Source organism: Mustela erminea, chromosome 1 (genome assembly GCF_009829155.1).
Source record: "Mustela erminea isolate mMusErm1 chromosome 1, mMusErm1.Pri, whole genome shotgun sequence".
In the NCBI taxonomy this organism is placed as follows: Eukaryota; Metazoa; Chordata; class Mammalia; order Carnivora; family Mustelidae; genus Mustela; species Mustela erminea.
The window spans coordinates 86,489,103-86,506,974 of NC_045614.1; the positions used below are offsets into that span (position 1 = coordinate 86,489,103).

At 50.1% G+C, this 17,872-nt stretch overlaps 1 protein-coding gene and 1 long non-coding RNA gene across 7 annotated transcripts in view; one reads left to right on the forward strand and one right to left on the reverse strand.

Annotated features, from left to right (window-relative positions):
* Positions 1-10,839, forward strand: part of TBC1D5 (TBC1 domain family member 5) — a 550,005-nt gene extending 539,166 nt beyond the window's left edge. For all 6 annotated transcript variants that reach the window (XM_032332177.1, XM_032332146.1, XM_032332153.1 and 3 more), the window contains 3 exons: positions 402-481; positions 1,289-1,438; positions 6,833-10,839. In XM_032332177.1, the coding sequence (XP_032188068.1) occupies positions 402-481; positions 1,289-1,438; positions 6,833-7,135 (533 nt within the window). In that variant the 3' untranslated portion in view covers positions 7,136-10,839. The remainder of the gene's footprint in view (positions 1-401; positions 482-1,288; positions 1,439-6,832) is intronic.
* Positions 10,840-10,909: 70 nt separating this feature from the next.
* LOC116584218 lies at positions 10,910-17,050 on the reverse strand. The gene is made up of 3 exons (XR_004283097.1): positions 16,921-17,050; positions 13,391-13,654; positions 10,910-11,585 (listed from the first exon to the last, which is right to left on the reverse strand). It is a non-coding gene; the product is annotated as an uncharacterized LOC116584218 (long non-coding RNA).
* Positions 17,051-17,872: the final 822 nt, after the last annotated feature.

Consider the following 17,872-nt stretch of genomic DNA (forward strand, 5'->3'; position numbering starts at 1 on the left):
GAAGCCTGGTCTTCAGAGAGGGAGGTGAGTTAACATCACTGAACCATGAGATGGTGTAGGAAGCACAGCTGAAACGCCTCCTCCAAGGGCTGGCTACATGCTCTGGGCCATTCGCAGCAGAGGTTAGCAGGAGGAGCCCAGGTCTCCCAGTGGAAGTAAAGACCCATCTGTCATTGCAAGAATGTGTCTGTGTCACCTTGGTGGGAAGGTTGTACGTGCTGGCTCAGTGCTCCCCTCTGCTGTCTCCACATCCACCCCCATCCGCAGCTGAGCAGGCCGCCCTTGGTGAAATACTTGCCATGGAATTGGAAGGGAAAATTTCCAAGCAAGTTGGTGGTGTGGCTGGCCGATAAGTTTACACTCAGAGCATTAGTTATAAAATGTCATTCTTCTATTTTCAGTAAATATTCAAGATGTGATATTACAAGAAAATTTGGAAAAAGAAGATCAAATTCTGGTTTCTTTGGCAGGATTAAAACAGGTATGTCTCTTTGATCTGACTTTGAGAGCCACTGGCCATTCTCGTGCCCGTCAGGCAGGGCACGCTGTGGCACAGCATACTGTAGCCCGGGCGGAGCCCATCTGACTCCCCAGCTCCTTACACTTCTTGCTCCTACTAGCGATTCTGTCTGACAAGCTTGCAGCCCAAGCTAGTTTTCTGTCCCCACCCTTGCTTCTTCCTCTTACCAAAGCCACTCTGTTTGCTCCTCCCCCAGAACTGGTATTGTGTGGCCCCGCAGCAGGTTCAGTTCTTCATCCTTAAATCCATGCTGTCCTTGGAGCACAAGTAATAATCACCCCCCCACCCCCGCACCCCTGACAGGCCTCAGACCCACAAGGACCACGTTTCCCCAACCCTTGGAGGGCTGTGTGGAACACACATGTTAATGAAAAGAACGTGCTGCTCTCACATGTCTGCCTGTGTTCTTAACAGCTCAGCGAGGGTGCAGCTGCTTTGATAGCTAAGGGCTGTTCGGTGGGGCTGGGTAGGTAAGCAATGGTACTTCCTGCTACAAGAGAACTGCCCAGGATGTGACACCCAGGGCTCATCCTGTGAGAACCTGGCCATCAAGACTTTGAAATTTTCCTAGGTCGTTAGTAAGTCCATGGCTTTGATAGAGCTGGATTTTTTTTTCTGTTATTCCTTTCTTAAGGGAATATATTCATATCCATACTAGTAAAAAAATGGTCAGTGATAAGCCTAGTTTAAATGTTAAGAGGTTTAGCTAGTATTGCAAAACAAACTCATCCGACTCTGTCACTTATTTTCTTCCTTTTTGAAAACTAGATCAAAGACATTCTAAAAGGCTCCCTGCGTTTCAACCAGAGTCAGCTGGAAGCTGAGGAGAATGAGCAGATCACCATCTCAGATGACCACTACTGCTCCAGTGGCCAAGGCCAAGATCAGAGCCACCAAATGCCTGGGGCCACCAAGCAGGTATAAGAGCTCTGGTGAACAACGTCACAGTAACTTGTTGAGGACACATTCACGTAAGGTCTTCAAAGTTCTAACAAAACCTTCCCAAAGTCATTTCACGTTACCATGTGCAAAGTTCAACTATAAGGTACCACAGGTGGCTGAACCAGAGGTGCTCTGTAGCAAGGCAAATTGCATGCTCCAGTGCCCCACAGGAGACCACTCTCTCTGAGAGCTGCGCAGTGTACAACCCACAGACCTGTATGCGGCAACGTTAGCCTGAACCTCCTGCCAGTCCTGTTGTGTGGCCTTAGAAACCCACCCCTGTGCCACAGCTTTGGGTTTGGTGCCTCCCGCTAATGCCTCCAGTCCCCATTAGCACAGGAGGTGCTGTTCCTGCTTTCCTGGTGCTGTCCTCAGTGGACTTCTCTGGGCTTTTTCTCTGGAGAGAAGGGCTCCTCATTAATGTCCATCCTCTAAGGGAATGAGGTCAGCAAACTTTCTCCATAAAGGATCAGATAGTAAATATCTTAGGATTCGGGGGCCATATATGGTCTGTGTCTCATAGTTGTTTTTGTATTTGGTGTGTTTGTTTTTACAACCTTTAGAAATGTATAAGCCATTCTCAGCTTGACAGCCTAGGGGAAGAGCCCACAGACCAGATTTGGCTAATGGGCCATAGTTTGCTGCCCCCTGCTCTGGAGATGTTGACATTGTATGTAATTTAATCTACCATGGACCCACAGATTTTTCCAGTGAAAAAGGATTCAGGAATTTCCTTGTGGGCTTAGTCCTGTTTCTTTTACCAGTGAGACAGTGAAGGCCCAGGAGGAGCACAGGCCTACCAGGCATGGTGTTTTCAGAACTCCTGTCCCAACCCAGCAAGCCTCCAGCTCCACCGTGCTTCTTCATGATGCTTTATCTGATAGGACTAAAAATCCCTAATAATATATTTTTGGCTTACGAAAAATGCAGATTAGTAAAGTCTCATCTAAGGCTCTTTCTCAGACTAGCATCCAGATGCTTATAAATTATGGTTTAAAAAAAAAAAAGATATTTTAGAATGGGAATTTTTTTTTAGTTTTAAGAGTATCCCCGCCGAGAGTACTCTTCAAGAAGAGAGAGCTTTCAAAAAAAAAAAAAGAGAGAGAGAGAAAGAAAGAACTTTCTGTGGTTAATTTTGTCCAGTTTTAAAGGGAAGTTTTCATGGAGCCATTAGTCTGCATCTTTGGCCACATGGATACAGCTTTAATGTTGCAAGTTTGATTTGATTGGTTCCTCCAGATTCTCCTTCCTAAACTGATACTTGATTTTTTAATAATCATTTCTTTATTCAAATATTGTGGAGCTTAGGCTCACTGCCCCCAAACCATTTTTAATGGACAATTCTAAAATTGAGTGTGAATTTTTTTGTAGTTGAATATATAAAAGTAATACTGAAAAAGATCTTTCAAAAACACTCATGAATTTGCTACATTTAAAGCTTCTTGATTATACTTCGCCCTTGTTTTTCCCAGTTCCAACATTTGTTAAAAACTACCTGTTGCCCCCGCAGACCCCCGTGCGCCTGCTCGGTGCGCTAGCAGTGTGACGCCGGTGACATGAGCTAGGACACGTCCCAGTGCTGGCAGTGCCGCACTCCCAAGCAGCATCCAAGAGGCCTCTTGCCTCTGCTTGTGCTTTTAAAACACCGCCAATCCGTTCTGTGCCCAGATACCCCACCGTTGCCTTCTGTGCCTCTGTTCCTCTGTAGGGTTAAAGGAGAAAAGTGGGAGAGGGGCAAATTGTAGGGCTTTTTTTTTTTTTTTTGTCATTCCTGCCAGGGCTTCTTCCTCAAGGGTATTAACAGTTTATCAAATTCCACCTTCCTGAAAGAAGTTTTACCTGAGGAAGGGAAAAATAGGGAAGCAGTGCTCTCCTCACGTCTTCAGGGGAGGACAGGCAAGTGAAGTCCCAGATGAAGCAGCAAGTCCCACAGAAAGCTGAGTATCAGAGGCCTTGTGGGAATCTGGACTCGACTCATGCAGGAACCTCCACCCGCACCCCGGCAGGAAGTCCTGACCCAACATCTTTCCTTAAGAGCCTGTCCCAAGCCTTGGTGGCACTCAGGGCTTGGAACTGGCTGACTTACTTTCTCACTGCTTATGGGGACAGGGATGGGGCTGGGGGCTAGCTCTGGTCAGGAACATGTGTGCCAAGTGGGAGCTCTGAAGGCTTTTCCCCTCCTGCCTCCCAAACGTGAACTGAGGGCCTGCTTTCCCAGGCACTGTCTGTTCGGGGTTATGGGATGTAGCCCCTGCTTACAAGCTTCCAGTTAAACAGAGGACCTGAGACTAGGGGGGAGAGTGGTACTAGGCAGTGCTACTGCTGGAATAGGTTGTGCCACAGTTCCCTAACTTAGGAATGCCTTTGCTTTCTTAGCTTAGCACTAAAGTATGTATGAAAGATAGTGTAGAGGACTGGGCTGACCTCCCCCCTTGGGGCAGGTGGCTCAGGATCCCCGTGCCAGTGTCCTTCCCTATCAGAAACTTCAGTAGGGCTTTTCCTTTGTGGGCATGCGCATGCCCCACTCCCCATTGGTTGATGGGGATGTGGCTAATATTGTTCTTTCCATTTGATTCATAAATCATCTCTCTAGCTCCGAAAATGGCAGGGGCACAATTGTATTCTGTAAAGACAGCCACATTCTGTCCCTCCCTCCCAGAGTCTGTCCTCCACATACTCATCTGGGAGGTTTTTGGTAAACTTGATTCAAATCTATGCCAGTGGCAGGCAGGACCTTGCAGGACCCTGGGATTCATTATTAACCAGCTCCTTTCATGTGCCTCAGTGGTGCTTGGGGCCCCTATTTTTACCTGTATGGTCTATAGCTGCATTGTCTAAATATAGTAGGCACTAGCCATATATCTATTTAAAATTAAATTTAAATTCATTTAGATTCAATAGAATTAAGTTAAAAATACAGTTCCTCTGTCACACTAGCCACCTTTCAAGTGCTGGTAACCACATGCGGCTGAGTGCTACTGTATTAGCATAGAAAGAGAACACTTCCACCTCTCTAGAACATGTCTGCTGAGCTGGTCTATAGCTGGGCTAACCCGCTTCCACCTTCCATGACCCTAAACAAAAGGTAAGAAATGAGGCCAAGTAAACAGCAGGGTTGGGGGAGAGGTGTTATATACTGTGGAGGGCTTGGCCGGTTTTAGGCAGGACTGACAGGTTGAAAAACTTCTTTAACTATATAATAACTGCCTGTGTTTGGCAAAGAGAATTGACCTAGGAATTACCAAAGTTTTTGTAAATGACATAAACAGAACCAGGTAGCAGGTAAGGTTGTATAGAAATCCAGAAGGAAGGCATCTTCGTGTCTAGGAAAAAGTTCTAGGTGGAAGTCCAGAATAGGGAGATGTTTTCATTTGCTTTGGGACATGGGCCAAGCCAGCAGGTCTCTGATCTGGGCATCGTTGTGTGATCTGCAATAGAAAGGTGAGGAGGGGTACCAAAGCTGTACTGGGCTTTGTCTGAGTCGGCTCTTGATTTTTATCTGGGAATGGGGAATGGAAGATGACCCACCATTTATAATTCACCTTCCCTAGTTTCCCAGAAATGTGCCAGATAATTAGTGATGGTAGGACCCTCCTTCACTTCCAGGCACAGGCTTTAGAACGTATTTCTCTTCTTCAGTATTTTGTAATGTGTTCACTCTCAGCTAAAGGTGAATAGCTTATCACGGTATTTCTGTAGTAGAGACGCCACTCTGAAAATGGGTCCTGCTGTACGTGCTATTTTCATTTTCTCAGATAAGCTCTACCAAGCAGCACTCTAGCCCCAGACCCTGTGTGAAGTGAGAAGTCAAGGGTTTCACGGTGAACAGTTCAGGACAACGGTCATGTGAACCGTGGCCACACTTTGGAGGTAGAAGTGTGAAGTTGAGATCCCGCCCAGCCTTACCTGCACCCCACATGCAAATGCAGGGGCCGCACGCACATGTCTGTTCCAGGCTCTGCGAGGCTGGCACAGCCCCTACTGGGTGCACCTTATGGTGGGATGGTCTTTCTCTCCCAAACTGTCCTGGTGCCAGTAATCGCCTCCTCTTCTGCCTGAGTGCCACGTTCTGTGTCTCTCCTCAGTTTTGTAAGAATTAATGTGTTGTTGGAATGTAAGCAGCTTTAAAACTTGAGATGAGGCACTTCAAGGCCTGTTGCTTTAGTGATCTTCAGGATAATTCTCTTTCTCTTCTCCCAGTTGAAGATCTTAAAGATGAATGAATGGTCAGAGGATGAAGGCACCTGAGCCATTATTTAGCCACTCAGCCATGTCACCAAGTACATGTAGTTCAGAGAGACAAGCCCAGATTTCCTCTGGAAGTGTTGCCAGCTGCCTGTCCCGGCTTTGTCCACAGGTGGCCCAGGCCATACCAATCTGGGGGCTAGAGGACCCAGGGGGTACTTCCGGCCAAGGGGGTCTTTACATCTCATCAGACTTCAGAACTGGGGGCCAGTTCCCATTCCCTCCCCCCGCCCACACTGTGGGAGAGCAGACAGGGAGGGTGGTTGAGCAGGCGTGGATACAACGTCCACTTACGTCAGCACGTTTTCTGTCAGGCTGGCTTTGGAACATCCTGGGGTAGACCGTAGCTTTACATCTGCCCCAGGGAAGGCAGGAGCTTCTTTGGGTTTAACCCAAAACCTTTCCTTGGGTTCATGGGTGTCAGCTTTTTTTTAGTTAAATGCTACTCATAATTCCTTGCAACGAAAGGAAAATAACAGTAGAATAAAGCCATTCTGTCTTTATGTTTTTTTCCGTACACTTCATAGTTGCACTTCCTGGTTTTCACATTTACCAGCATTGTCCCAGGGGGCCCCTAAGTGCACACCTGGGCCGAGCCGGTGTGCCTTCCAGAGACACACACACTGGGCCTTCCAGAAGCTCTTTGTTAAACAGGTAGTAAAATCACTCCAGGTCTGGGCTTACGTTAGGGAGCCAGTTCTGTGTGATCCACATCCATGCACATCATCTCTGTGCATGGTGACCACACGCTGGGTCAGAGATGCCATCCTTGTCCTCATGTCAAGCCCAAGAAAGATGGGTGGTGCGCATGGCTTGGTGCCACGTGAGGCTGGTGGGGACTCCAGCCTGCTCCCTGTCCCCTGAGCCGGCCTCTCGTAACTTAACCAGCTGGAGGCTTACTTTATTGCCCCGGGAACTCAGCAGCAAGCTTCAGAGGAACTGGCCCCATGCCACTGGGAAGTGCTGGGGCTTCAGGGAAGCAGGGCCAGACTGTGCAGCTTTCCAAAGAAGAGCACAGGGCCTAAACTTCTGGGAAGCTCTCCCAGCTCACAGGGCTGCTGCTTAGTTCTCTTGTTTCACTGGAATCTTCTCTCACCCACCTGTACTTCTGACTGTACCTCACAGGCCTCTTCAGAAACACCAGGGAGCATGGACAGAGGGAGCGCAGATGACTTCATCCTGGTCTCCAAGGAAGATGAGGGAGGCAGTGCCAAGGGGTCCTTCTCAGGCCAGGCCCAGCCTCTTCGCACCCTCCGAAGCACCTCTGGAAGAAGCGAGCCCCTGGTTCGCTCCCCTCTGGTGTTCTCCGACCCTCTGATGGGCCCTGCCTCAGCTTCCTCCAGCAACCCCAGTTCCAGCCCTGATGAGGACAGCAGCAACAACAGCAAGGACTCTGGCTTCACCATTGTGAGCCCCCTGGACATCTGACCACAGTGCCCCTGGCCTCCTTCTTGGGGACTGGCCACCCCCCTCAGCAGCCCCTGGGCCCAGCTGAAGCTTCCCCAGTGGAGACCCCTCTGAAACCAACACTTCTTTCCCAGCATGCCTGTGGCCTAAGTGCAACCCATTGGAACCCTCTAGAGAGGGGCAGACGGCCACAGAGTACACAGACGGATGTTCCCCAAAATGCAGACAGGGCTTTCAGGGCCCTATCCCACCCCACCTTCGCTCTGAGGTAGACGGGGGTTAAGTATCCAGTATCATGCTGTCAAAAGAAGACCAAACCACAATTCGAATCATTTCTCTCTATCCCCTTCTCCCCTTCTCTGTCTCCTCTTCTCTTCTCCCCAACTAAGAATTAGGTGTGGCAACTCCATTAATTATAACTAGAAGAAGGAAGAGTTGGTTTCAAATCTGACCTCCCTCGGAGCATCAGGCATAGGAAAATTGATATCAAGAAGGCTTTCTCTCTGGAAATCTCTCTCTCAGCCTATTTCATTCCTCCTTTAGGAAGCCATACAGCAGAGCCAAATACAACAGAATGGACTAGAACTGGTGGATTCCAGGCTAAAAAAAACCCATCACTGACCTCTCAGAAAGTTACAGTGACCTTTAGAAACAGGGTCTAAACTTAGAGTTTTTTTCATTTGTTAAAGAGTATGTTTCCAAACCTCAGGCCAGATCAACTCTGGCCATCACTGTCCCTCCTCAGACGATTGTATTTCCCCCTTTAGAATCTTTCATGACCAGAAAACAAGGTCACATTAAGCCAGACTTTGCTGCACTGATTTCAGAAGTCATAAGAATATTACTTCCTTGAATTGGAAAATGTGATCCTGACTGTGGAACAGACATCTCCCAGATGGTCTGTTTTCTGGTGTAGTTTCTCTAGTTTCGGCGCTGGAATACACCGGTCAACCTGTCAACTGAGAAGTAAAGGGAAAAACCCAAGCTCATTCCCATCCACAGTCAGGACCTCCCATTGGCCTTAAAGTAGCAGTCGCGGGGTATTTGACCTGGATTCCCTTCTAGGGGAGCAGGGCTTCCCACAGAATGCTCCGGAAGTCAGGAATACGTGGGACTTGTGCACAGCCCTTCCCTCGTTGGGGCAGAGGAGCTGCAGGGCCCAGGGTCAGTTGTGCACCACGTCCAAGGCACCACCGCTGGGGTGGGAGCAGCTCTGACCGGCCCGGTGCCTTCCTGGGCTTCGGCACACAATAGAGATTTGCCCTTTTCAACTGGCAGCTTGTGGAATCTTGCTGGGCAGAAAGCATCATATGAGCTGTTTCTCTCCTTAAGAAGAAAGGGCCCAGAGAGGCCCCTTTCCCTGTCCTTTGTGTAAGCCGGACTTCTAACAGGATAGCTGCAGTGTCTGCCCTGCAGTGACAGGTACCCAGGCCTTCCCCTCGGAGGAGGGCAAGGCCTCAGGGCGGTGGAAGCTTTCATGTGAACCAGTGAAAGACTAGACACTGTTTACAGTCCTTCCCGCTGCTCACCTTGTGTTTCTCTGCAGACTGTGTGACAGTGACCCGATTCCCCACGTGCTCTCCAAGAAAGCAGTGATGGCTGGGAGTCAGCTACTGTAGAGGGTTCCAGATAGCTCTGCAGTTTGTCCTCAGACTCTAACAGGAGAACCTGTGAACACGTGAGCATGGGAGAGGAGCACCAACTCTGCTTTTGCTCAGGTGACAGGGTTGTTGGGCCTTCCATGCTTACTCAGAGTCAAGCTGATGAGCTCTCCGGCTCCCCTGTGGAGTGGCCTCCTTAGCACCCCCTGGCAGTGACTCACGGGGTAAGTTACTGCCCTGCGTGGGTCACCTTGACCCCACTTTGTGTGCTCCCAAGGTCCCCATGCAGTGTCTGGCCTTGCAGCTGCACACGGTTGCCATTATTTTTCCCTCAGAGAACCTGTTCGGGGCGTTGTCAGTGTTTTCAGTTCTAAGAAGTGTGGGGCTGCCCCCGTCAGGGCTCCCAAGACACAAGTAGAAAGGGCCATGTAGATGTTTGTCCCCTGGGCAGTGGGTCCCAGTCCCCTGCTTTGCCCTGAGAGCTAGAGTCCTGATAGTCCAGCGTCATTGGGCCCACAGTGGCCACCAGACACCCACCTCCCCGACAAGGCTCTAGGCTCCTTGCCTGCAGTTGGCTGGGTGGTCAGCGGTCCTCGAAAACTCCCAGCCCTCCAGCACACAAGGGGCAGGTCCTCCATTCTGTGCTTCCACGTTGGTGCCACGTGAGAACCGAGGGGGTCTCTCAGAGGCTTTGCTTCTCTGGTCCCCAACGAGCCACTCCCTCCTTGAAAGAAAGTAACATGAGGGTGTGGGAGTGAGAGGTGGGCAGTGCCACTCTCAAATTCCCATAGTCCGTGGGGTTTGAGGGTTGTTCTTACTCTCTTAATCTTTTCAAGTGACTTGTTTTTATTCTTCATAGTTGAACATTGTTTGCATTTTTATTAGTTATAGTGCTGTTAAAGAATGTGGGTTTTTTTATTATTTTATCAAGTACTTATGTTTAAGTGCACATTTTTTAAAGTCCTGAATATTTGAAATCTTTTGTTTTCCTTTAACAAATATAATCAGTGGAGCCCTCTCATGTTTTGATTATTAGCAGTTAAATATATTTTATATATATAAAGCTTAGATGAATTTTTGTTGTCCTCCAGTTTTTTAATGCAGGTACCTGTGTCTCATGCATTCCTCTGTTACCAGTTTGGAAATTTGAGTTAAAATTTACCTCTACATTGTATATGAAAGATACAGATTGGAGAAGAAAATCATTATGACTTTGCCTTACCTTTTGTATATGCCAAGGGGTCATAAAACACTTCAAGCGTTTAATTATACTGAATTATTCTTCCAAAGTTGACCTCCTTCTAATGCTCACTGCTACCTGCAGTCTGTAAGAGATAGTATCACTGCAAAATGAGCGTGACTAAAAATAAACCAAGGCCTCCCTGGGCGTTGCCTTCTCTGCATCTGAGTTCAGCCCCATGCACCGGTCCTTTGGGTCTGATTGCCCACCACGAACACGAATGATGCCTCCACTTTGTCAGAGACGAGGAGCAGACATAACGCTCAGTGGCAGTTATACGGTCTGCTAAGGATAGATAACCTGTCAGAGTCAACTCAGAGTTCCTATTTTTGTTTTTATTGTTTCTTTAAGAAGCTGCCCGCTGGGGTCGTTATAGAACCAGAGTTGGGGGAAGCGGGAGGTACACATAGGCCCTCTGGGTCGCTGTCCCATGGAGGCCCACTGGGCCATTCCACCCCCTCTCCTGTAGGTACACACCTGGCCCTGGCCCTGAGTGTCCAGAGCAGGGACACTGGGCGGTTGCAGGCGGGGAGAGGAGGCCAGGATGAACAAGGACAGCTCCTGGCAAGCGGGGCCCCCTTCTCACAGGCCATTACTGCTTGCCCATGTTAACTTTCAGAAGCTCTCTTTTTATAGTGTTAAAAAGAAATAAAAAGTTCCTGTAAACAGGCTTGAGACCACTTTGATGTAGAAGTTGTCATAATAATTTGTCTCACGATGGCACAATTCATTTGACTTACGGAATATCATGTTGTGCCATTTATATCCTATTGCTTTGTTCTCATTCATCTTTATGCTGTAACTCATCCTGACTTAAGAAATGACCTCGCCTTTTGGCAAAGTGATCCCATTCAATACGGTAATAATAAAAGACTAATGTGAAACTGAGAATGTAGCTTGACTTTTTCCAGGTGGGGGATCAGTGCTGAGCAGGCTTGACCCAGAGAAAACCTGTCCTGGGCACAGCCAGCGGGGCCCCCAGCTGGCCTCACCCTCACCACAACATGAGGCAGTGACCTAGGGCTCACGCCTAACTCTTCTGGTCCCTTCTTCCCCAGTTTGGGCCCCACTCCACCTACTGGTCCAAGAAGCCAGTTGTGGGCAAGGCCCCAACAGCTTGCCACCCTCTCTCCACCCCTCCCCGCCAACACACACACACCAGGTTTGCTCTGGTAGCCTTGCATACACCCAGCTGACATAGGATTTGATGAGGGCCACAGTGCAGAATGCACTCCAAGTCATAAATGACAAACTAGGAAAGGTAAGGGGGATCTGTATGGCTTAGGTAGAACTATGAGACCAGTGGTGCCTTTGTGCCACTGCCAGAATTTGTGCCTGGACCCATCCCCAGCCGACAAGGGGCTTTCCCTACCATGTGTCACAGCCCATAGCCCCCGAGGGACTTTATTACCCACCTGTTCTGCCAAAAAGTTGAAGGGCCTGGTGCACTTCTCAGCCGGCTCATGCTGCTGGTGATGGTGACCCTGCTTCCCCTGTCCTGTGATGACCACGCACACTGGCTTCGCTCACTGGCCACCAGGAGCAGAGACTGTGGAGCAGGTGTGGTTGGCGCCTCATGCATAGCTCTTGGGAAGACGGCCCCTGGGCTGCTGGATCCTCCTCCTGCAGGCTTAAGTGCACGCACTGATGCCTTCCCTCTCCTGAGCTCCTTCCCCACCCTTGGATGGTGTTTGCTCCTCCCACGGAAACCAACCACTCTTCAGCTTACCTAAGGGCCGTTTCTGGGGAAATCAGACTGACAACATCTTCCTTCTAGGGCCCTTCTTCAGGCGGAAGCCATGCCCCTGGCTCCCCCTCAGCCAGGCCGATGGGCAACTGGGAAAAGGTGGGTCCTCTGTCCTTGCAGACGGCTGTGCAGAGGAACTATCTCAGCAGTCCCATCCAGGGCTGGGGCAGCCACTGAGTAAGTTGCTTCCCCCCGCCATGACCATTCCCCACGGCAGGCGAGGCCATTAGAGGGGCTGTGGACAGCTTCGTTTTCATTTTGTAACTTGCCTCTGTCATAGACAGCATTCTTTGCCTCTTAAGAATGTGTACATGTCACCAGAAATGTCTGTACTCTGAGAGGCACATTTGTTGTGAGAAAAAGGACCCTTCTCACAGAAAGGTGACAGACCATGGAGGCAAGGATCATTGACACACTGACCCAGAGAATCCATCCAGCTTCAGCCCACTATTCCCTCAGCAGACTTGACCTGACGCCCTCAGAGTGTGAGGTTGCATGGATGCTGGGACACACCAAGGCCCCCAGATTGCCAGGCAAAGGGGGTGGGGTGGGTAGAGACCCATGTCTGTACTACGAACTCCAGAAACGTTTTCAGGACCAAGGGAGCCCAAGGAAGGCCTCCAGCTGGGGAGGCTCTGGAAGGCTCCAAAGGGAGACCAATAAGCTAGGCCTAGCATGCCGGCCATCCTCCTACCGGCCTCCTGCTCCTGCTCCTGCTGCTGTGAGTAAGAGCGTCCCCTTTCCTGTCAGTAGGTGCCAGGAGCTAGGATCAGAGCAGAGGGTGTACTTAGAGCCACGACACAGACTGCCTTTCCCCCAGACACGTGCTGTCCATCGTTCAGGTCTGGCCAGAGTGTACCCAGCTGGGGGAAGCCCAACAGGCTCCTGAGGGTCTGACATCATCGTGGCCACAGTGGAGGAAGCCCCCAGCAGCGGGAGCTCTTCTGTGTCTCTCAGTCTCAGAGGAATAAAGACATATGTCACAGGGTGTAAGTGAAGAGGGAAAGGGACTGCAGTAGACGTCCCCTTCCCAGGGGATCTTCCCAGAGAAAGGACAGCTAGCAAAGGCCATACTGCAAAAGGAGCGTACCGTATACTGCCCTGCCAGTGGCACCCTTATCTCTCAACACGGGTATCCCCACCTCCGGCCACCTCAGCTTCTGGCCCTAGTCCCACAGCAGGCAAGAGCCCCTAGTTCCCGTCAAGCCTCTGGTCCTCACCCATCCCATGGCATAGTCAGGCCCTCTTGCCCATGCCCTACCACCACAGAGGCCTCACCCTTACTTCTTGGGCCTGACCAGTGGCCTCGTTCTTCTGCCTACCTCCTCACCTGGAAGCAGCTCTGACCCAGGGGCCTCCAAGTGCTCAGGATGAAGGGTGGCCCCTTGCACCACCCACCCCATCCTCACAGGGCTGTGCTCTAGCCCACAGGCCTTCCTCCTGCGAGGCCCTTCCCCAGTTCGAAGCCTCACACAAGCAGATTTCTCCATCCAAAATGCCTCCCTTTGCTCTATAATGTGTACCTGGTGGAAGCCAGCATCGGTAGCCAGACTGCTCTAGTGCGGTCCACCAGACTCTTCCTGCCCATGGAACTTCTTTCTAGCAGACCACTGTCCTATTTCACTTTGTCCACTGTGCCAGTGGCTAGAGATACATACCCAGTCACCCACAAGTTGGCGAGAAGTAACCACTTACTGTGCTCATGGTTGTATGGGTCAGGAATGCAGACAGAACACGGTGACGATGATTTGTCACTGGTACCTCTGATGTCTGGGGCCTCAGATGGAAGACCCAAAGGCAGCGGCTGGAATCCTCAGAAGTCTGGCTCACTTGGATGCCTGATGGCTGATGCTAAGATCTTAATCTTGGGCTGTCAGCTGGAACACCTGTGGGTGGCCTCATGTGGCCTGGGCTTCCTGACAGCAGGGTGCCTCAGTTCCAACAGTGCGTGTCTAGAGAGAGAGAGAAGAGAGAGTGAGCACTAAGTGGACGTCCCCTTACCTTTTATGACCTAGGCTCAGCTGTCTCCCAGTATCTGAGACATTCTGATTTGTTGAAGTAGTCACAAATTCTGTTCATTGAAGTAGTCACATTCTGTTCATTGAAGTAGTCACAAATCCATCCAGTTTCAAGGGGAGGGGAGCTAGATTCCCCTTGTTGATGAAACAGGCAACATTCTAGAAGCAAATGGGAAACAGGAAGTGTTCTGGCCAGCCTGTTATGCCCATTGACTAGAGGCTTCCTCAGTATAGCCGGAACAAGGCCTCAGCCGTGCTGCAGACAACCAAGTCTGTTCCAACCATACTGAACACTCAAACCTTTAGTGTACCTAGCTGCTCACTCCTCTCCTCCAGGAAGTCTTTGTGATGGTTTTAAGGCATGGCCCCAAAACTTTTTGACACTTTCCATCAAGAGTCCCTTGAATTTTGGCTCTGTGACTGCTTAACAGTAAAATATGGAGGATACCATGCCATGCCAGTTTCCGGGCCCAGATCTTAAGAACACAGGCAGCTTCTATTTCCTGTTTCTTGATATACTCATTGGTAGAACCCTGTCACCGTGTGCAAGGAAGCCCAAGCATTTCTGCAGAGAGGCCAATGTGAAACCAACAGCCAGCGGCCAACTTAGACTTAGCCATCTTGGAAGTGGATCCTTTGGTCCCAGTTCACATTATGGAGCAGAGATAAGGTATAGCAGCTGAACCCTTCCCAAATTATAGAATTGTGAATAAACATAATGACTGTTGTTGTTTTAAGCCACTAAATTTTAGTGTGGGTAGTGATCCAGCAATGGGTAACTTTCCCCGATACCCTGACTAGCAGTGATAAGGGAAATCTGTGTTCTAAGGTGGGTGACCCATCTAGCAGGGCCATTCCAGGTTTTCCCTCCTGCCCTGCCAGCCCAGGATGCAAGAGTGGCACAGATACTGAAGTAAAAGTGTATAAACTACTCCCTTTGTGCTCAGGGCTCAGACCTTGGGAGATTACTCTCCTTTGAGCCCACCAGCCTTAAATAAACCTCTGATCCTCCAAGGTCTCTGAGTGCCACTTGGTTCTTCCAATAGGATCCAGTCCAGTTTCTGTAATATTTGGTTCCCTGCCCAGGAAACCCAACCATGCTGGCTCCTTGTTGCCACCAGTTTGGGGGCAAGGGCAGGGCAGGGATGGAATGAGGGGTTCTAAGGGAGAAGGCGCGCCCTGCCTAATTTTCAGCATTTCTGAAAGAAATTCCACAGGTCACGTACTCTGGGGGTGGGAGGGAGGGACTGTAATAACTTTGGTGTAAATGCATGAGTGAGTGAATGGTCGGCCTGCTTGTGTTTGTGGCTCCACAGTCTTGAGACTACGGAGTCTGAGTCAGCCCCATCCTGTTTCCGTGGTGACCTCATAGAGTCTATGGTGAGCCCTTCGGTGTGCCAGTCTGGGGTTTATACAGACTCGCTATGGCTAAGGAGCACCCAAGTCTCCTCCGGGAGGGTGGCATCTGATTGTTCTCTCCTTTGGAGGGGCACCCACCCTTCATTTGTCTTTGCACCACCCAGGCAGGTAGGGAACACATAGAGTGAATGAGAGCTCCTGTTCATCACAGGCAGAAGCTCTTCAATACCTACGGTTCTTGAGACCATGATCAAAAAACTAAAGAAGGGGTTTTCAGGAGACTACGGAGTTAAGATGCATCCCAACAAATTAAGAACCCTATGTAAGTTAGAATGGCCCATCTTTAATGTCAGATGGCCTTCAAAAGGGACGCTGGATGTCCCAACAGAATTTGCCACACCCGAAGAACTAACAGGAGAAACAGGACACCCGGACCAGTTTCTGTACATCAAGTCCTGGCTAGGAATTGCCCAGACCCTAGCCCCTTGGGGTGTGATTTGCTTGCAAGGACAGGGACAGGCCAGGGTCTTAACCACCTCATCTAAGCAGCCTAAAAAGACTGAAAGAAGCCCCAGCCATGGAGGGCCACTGAGCAGCCGGCAGATGGACACCTGGCCCGCTGCCCCAGCTCCCACCTCGCCCCTCTCTGCTGCCAAGGCGGTAGGAACCGAGCCTGAGTCAAACAAGCCACAGCTGCAGCCCCTTGGGGGGTGCACAGAGGAGGCGGCGGCAGCGGGGCAGGCCCCAGGTGGTCAAGTAGGTAACAATGGCGATGCAGCTGCCCCACTAAGTCCACCAGCTCTGGGCAGTAGGGGCTGGCCATGCAAGGTGGCCTGGGGCCAGACGGCAGTATGCAGAGCAGCAAAGAGCTGGACAACTTCAAGCGCTAGGCTTCAAACACTTCTACTATCTCAGGCACCAGCAGCCCATACCGGCCCACAACCAAGCTGGTGAGCCAATGCCCTCATGCAGTTGTGTCCCCCATGAACACACAGGAGCACCACTTCTTTTCCAACTCCGGGCTAGCACAATACCTAGGGCTCCCCTGTGAAAATCCACAGGTCAGCCTCAAAACAGTAAAAACATTAAACCCAACAACCTTTCACCCCACAGAAGAGGGGAAACCAGACTATGACTGCTCCAAAGTAACTGATAAAGTCTACGCGAGCTGTCCAGATCTACAGGATCAAGCCATAAAGAATCCAGAGCTCACACTGTTCAGTGGTGGCAGCAGTTACCTACAAGAGAGTGCCCGAAAAGCGGTTTATACAGTCCCCACAACCACTAAAGTCGTGGAGGCTACGGCATTACCATACTCAGCACAATAGGCCGAACTATATGCCTTAGTCTGAGCCCTCACCCTCAGTGAAGGCAAGTGAGTCCACGTCCACACTGACTCTCGGTACGCCTTTGCTACTGTACATAAGCATGGGGCCATCTACAAGGAGAGGGGCCTCCTAACCACTGCAGGAAAAGCTATCAAAAACAAGGAAGGGATAGTAAAACTCCTCGAAGCCACCTGGCTTCCAAAAGAAGTAGCAATCGTGCACTGTAAGGGACACCAGAAAGGAGACAACCATAGTGCACCATAGTGCAGGGAAACTGTCTGGCAGATGAGGCTGCCAAGACCATAGCCAGTAAAGACATGAACAGAGCCCCTTCCCTCACCATGGCCCTAACACCCCCCAGAAAAAAGTCCCTCTGCCCAGTTACACTAAAAAGGAAAGAGAATGAGCCATGGCTGAGGGGACCACCCTGAAGGAAAGGGATGGTGGGTGATGCCAGATGGGCATGTCTTCATCCCAACAGCAATGGGAGGGCAAGGAATACCACCAACTCACCCATCTAGGAAAAACTGCATCAGAGGCCCTCCTCCAGAAGCACTGCTACATCAGCCAGCTACCAGCACCATGCCAAGCAACTAGCGAGCCATGCAGAACATGTGCTAAAAAAAATAATGCTCGATCTGCACCACAACCCCTGCCAGGTGTCCAGAGGATGGGAGTAACCCCTTTCAGAGACCTAGAAATAGATTTCACAGATATGCAGCTGAGCAGGGGGTTCAGATATGTCCTAATAATAATATGCATATACTCTGGATAGGTCAAAGCCTTCCCGACCAGGACGGAGCAAAGCTGGGAAGTAGCCAAAGGCCTCACGTGGGAGATTATCCCCTAGTTTGGCCTGTCATAAACAATCCATAGTGACAAGGGGCCTGCATATAGGTCTTGTCCAAGTCTCTCAACATCACCTGGAGATTCCACACCACCACCAGCCCCAAAACTCAGGGAAATTAGAGCGGATGAGTCACACTCTCAATGAAACTCAGCAAAGTTTTGTCAGGAGACTAACCTCCCATGGCCAGATCTGCTACCCCTAGCCCTCCTGCGTGCCCACTGCATACCCAGGATGCTAGGTTTCTCCCCTTTTTAATTAGTGTATGGATGGCCTCCCCCACACCTGGGGAGCCTTCCAGGAAACTTAGATTGGGGATAAAGAGATAGAAAAACAACTTCAGGCCCTGGGGACCACCCTAAATAACGAACAAAGGTATAGCATTGAGAGGACCCCAATCTCCTTAGGGTCCCAGGTGCACTCCTTCCAGGCAGGAGACTTGGTCTGAGTAAAAGTTGGGAAAAAGGACCTCAAACCACAGTGGACAGGGTCTCACTCTATTATTCTAACCATCCCTGCTGCCCTTAAGGTCTCTGGTGTCACCCCATGGGTCCACCACTCCAGAGTAAAAAAAATAAAATAAAAAAAAAACAAGGAGATACACAGGTGCGAAGTCCA